This window comes from Trachemys scripta, chromosome 3 (genome assembly GCF_013100865.1).
Source record: "Trachemys scripta elegans isolate TJP31775 chromosome 3, CAS_Tse_1.0, whole genome shotgun sequence".
NCBI classification, from domain to species: Eukaryota; Metazoa; Chordata; order Testudines; family Emydidae; genus Trachemys; species Trachemys scripta.
The window spans coordinates 47,496,639-47,499,888 of NC_048300.1; the positions used below are offsets into that span (position 1 = coordinate 47,496,639).

Genomic DNA, 3,250 nt, shown 5'->3' on the forward strand with positions numbered 1-3,250 from the left:
GAGTCAGGCTGCCCGAGCGCTACCGGCTTCAGCCAGCCCCCTTGCCTCCGGACCCCAGCCGCCGGCCGGGCACTTCCCCTCCCGGGCTCCGGCGGCGCAGGGTCTGGAGGCACGGGGCTGCCCGAAGCCGGCAGCGCTCGGGCAGCCCGGCTCTTAAACAGAGCCGAAGAGTCAGAGAGGAGCAGAGCTGCCATTTTCCCGGACATGTTCGGCTTTTTGGCAATTCCCCCCGGACGGGGGTTTGAGTGCCGAAAAGCCGGACATGTCCGGGAAAAAGAGGACGTATGGTAACCCTACTAACCCTCCAACTTTCTGTGGAGGTTCCACAGGGCTCTATCCTTCATCTCCCTCCATACCTTAACTCTGGGTAAACTCATCTGCAAATACAAGCTCAAATACCATCTCTACACTGAGCTCAGATTCAGCATGGCTAAAACAGGGCTCTTAATCTTCCCCACATACACTTTCTCCCCCACCTCCTTTCTCAATCACTATGGACCACATCAACATCCTGCCTGCCACTCAGGTCCATACCCTGGGCATCATCTCTGACTCAGACCTCTCTCTAGAGCCTTACACGCACGCTGTATTTAAGCCTCGCAGATTCTTTCTGCATAATATCTCTAAATAAGATCTTTCCTATCCATCCACACAGCACAAACTCTCATCCATGATTTCACCACCTTGATTATGGCAACGTCCTTTTCTCTAGCCCTAACAAATGCAATCTTGCGCCATGCATATCCATTCATAATGCAGCTATAAAGATCATTTTCCTAGCCTCTCACTTTGACCATGCCACCCCTTTCTTCGCATCCCTCCATGGCCCCTTCTCTCGCGCATCAGATATAAGCTACTCGTCTCTGCTCTCAAGGACCCATCCTACTTTTTCTTATTCACTGGTGAGATATTGACTCCTAACGCCAATCGGCCAATGAGGCAAGCCTCCATCAACCACTCGTTAATTTTTAAAACAAGCACCTATGTGCTCTCTCCCATGCTGCCCCTCATACTTGAGAGGAGCGCCCCATAAACATCTGCAAACTACCTCATTATCCTTCTTTAAACTTGCCTTTGCCAGAATTATTACAAAAAACTTGAAAACAGTTCCCTGCTGCACTAAGACCACAGCCTACCATGCTGACCAATATTGCTTCGTTGTTTCCTTGTATTCCCCCGTGTCTGTCTGTAGCCATCTGTTGTCTCTTGTCTTCTACTTTGACTGTAAGCTGTTTGGGGCAGGGACCATCTTTTAGTTGATTGTACAGCACCTAGTACAATGGGGTAATAAAGTTACATTTTTAAGCTGAAGCCAACCAAATTAAAACGTCACCTTACTTGAAAGGCATTTTCCCAAAGCTAGGTAACATCCTCCAAGCACTGAGTGTGAGAAACTCCCATTGACTTTAATGGGAGCTCTTCCTCAAGAGACAAAGGGCATGTCTTCACTAGCAACGGCAGCGCTTTAACGTGGCTGTGTAGTCACGGCACCATCAATGGGAAAGCGCTCTCCCAGCGCTTTAAAAAAAACCCACCTCCACAAGGGGAGTAGTTCCCAGCACTGGTGTACTCTCTACACTGCCACTTTACAGCGCTGAAACTTGCAGCACTCAGGGGGTGGTGTTTCACACCACTGAGTGAGAAAGTTGCAGCACTGTAAAGTGGCAGTGTAGACAAGGTCCTAAATGTTAAGACTTTGAGCTTAAAATTTGTTGCAGGTAAAGAGGCCATTGTGATCACTAAGAACCTGACTGAAGGCTCTGTGTGGGCATAGCGGTCGACACATGCATAAAGAATTGTGAGATCAGGGTCTAAATTAGGTGAATGTGAAATTAAAGCTCTCTGGAAAGAAAGTCTTAGTAATTTGAGTGGAACAGGGAAAAATCTAAGATCTGTAATTTGCAGTGTGATGTTAACCCATGAATTACAGTAGTTTACTTTATCACAGTAGCAAACTATAACTTCTTACATTACATTTGGTTATATTTCTTTCTTTCATTGTAAATTGGCAGGCATATGGGATTCTGTACAAAAAAGTATTTTTGAAACCTTAAAGAATAAACATATCTAAAGCACAACTGGTCTCTTCTTTAGCAGTGGTTCAAGAGGAAAAAATATTTGCAAGGATAGCAAACAACCTTAATTGCCATAATGACAGACTTCGAGCTTTTATTTGAAGTACATCACCTCTCTCAACATCAGTTTCTGCTTTTCCACTGTATGTTTAAAACCAACTAAACAATTATGGTGTTTTAAGAGGACACTAGGTATTTCACTTTGCTATGTAAGTGTAGTGAAGCTAAGCCAAACATTGCTGCCGCACTGTAGACGTGTACAATTCAGCTCCTTCCCTGTGCTCGTCGCCGAGTGCCTTTCCCTTCAGCTTTCCATGGGAAAGGACAAGCCGTAAGGTTTTAAATCCGTTTGAATATGAAGCAAAGGGGAAAATTTATACTATAAAATATATATATTTTTAAAAAACCCAGAGGGGCAAACCCTCGACACCTTCCCCCCGTTTTAATCAAACCCAGCGCACACCCCCTCGCCTGACATGGGGGTCACCTCCTCAGGGGGACAGGCACAGCCAGGGACCCCACCCCACGCTAGGGACCGCCCCCCAGCACAGGTGAACACCCCGCCCGGGGGCCCGGCGCTAGGGGCAGGGACATGTCCCTGGGCGAGGGGACCCAGGGGACGGGGAAGGTCTGTCCCCCCACGCGGGCCTAGGGAAGCGGGGGCCAGCGCCGGGCCGGGGCCACTCACCGCTCCCCTTGGCAGCCGCGGCGCCGCCCTGGCGGAGATACGGGCACAGGAAGTCCCGGGCCGCCTCCAGGTCCTGGAAGTGGCAGAAGGGGAGCAGCGAGCAGGACATGGTGCCAGGCGCAGCGCCCACCGCCCGGCCCGGCCCAGCCCGGAAGTGCTCGGCGCCTTGCCCACCGGCCAGAGCAGAGCGCCGCTGTGCGCGTGAAGGGGGCGGGCTCGGAATACGTCACGTGATCATTGTGGCGTTGACAGTGTTTCCCTCACTCCCGCCCTTTCCGGCGAGGCTTTGGTGGTAGCAGGGCCCGGGCAGCTCCATGGCGCGGGGGGGAACACCCCGTACGGGGTCCCCGCCCGCCGCCTCGGCGTCCCCTAGCTGCCTTCGTCTCCCTCCTCAGGTGCTGCAGCAGCGGCCGCTGTTCCGCCGCCTCCCGCCGGGAACTGAAGCGTGTGAGCCACCCCCGTGCGTGTGTTTTTACCCCGTCCAGGG

At 51.6% G+C, this 3,250-nt stretch overlaps 1 protein-coding gene across 2 annotated transcripts in view; it reads right to left on the bottom strand.

Annotated features, from left to right (window-relative positions):
* RAB3GAP2 (RAB3 GTPase activating non-catalytic protein subunit 2) overlaps positions 1–2,956 on the bottom strand; it is an 84,709-nt gene extending 81,753 nt beyond the window's left edge. For both annotated transcript variants that reach the window (XM_034764615.1, XM_034764614.1), the window contains exon 1: positions 2,764–2,956. In XM_034764615.1, coding sequence (XP_034620506.1) covers positions 2,764–2,872 — 109 coding nt within the window. In that variant the 5' untranslated portion in view covers positions 2,873–2,956. The remainder of the gene's footprint in view (positions 1–2,763) is intronic.
* Positions 2,957–3,250: the final 294 nt, after the last annotated feature.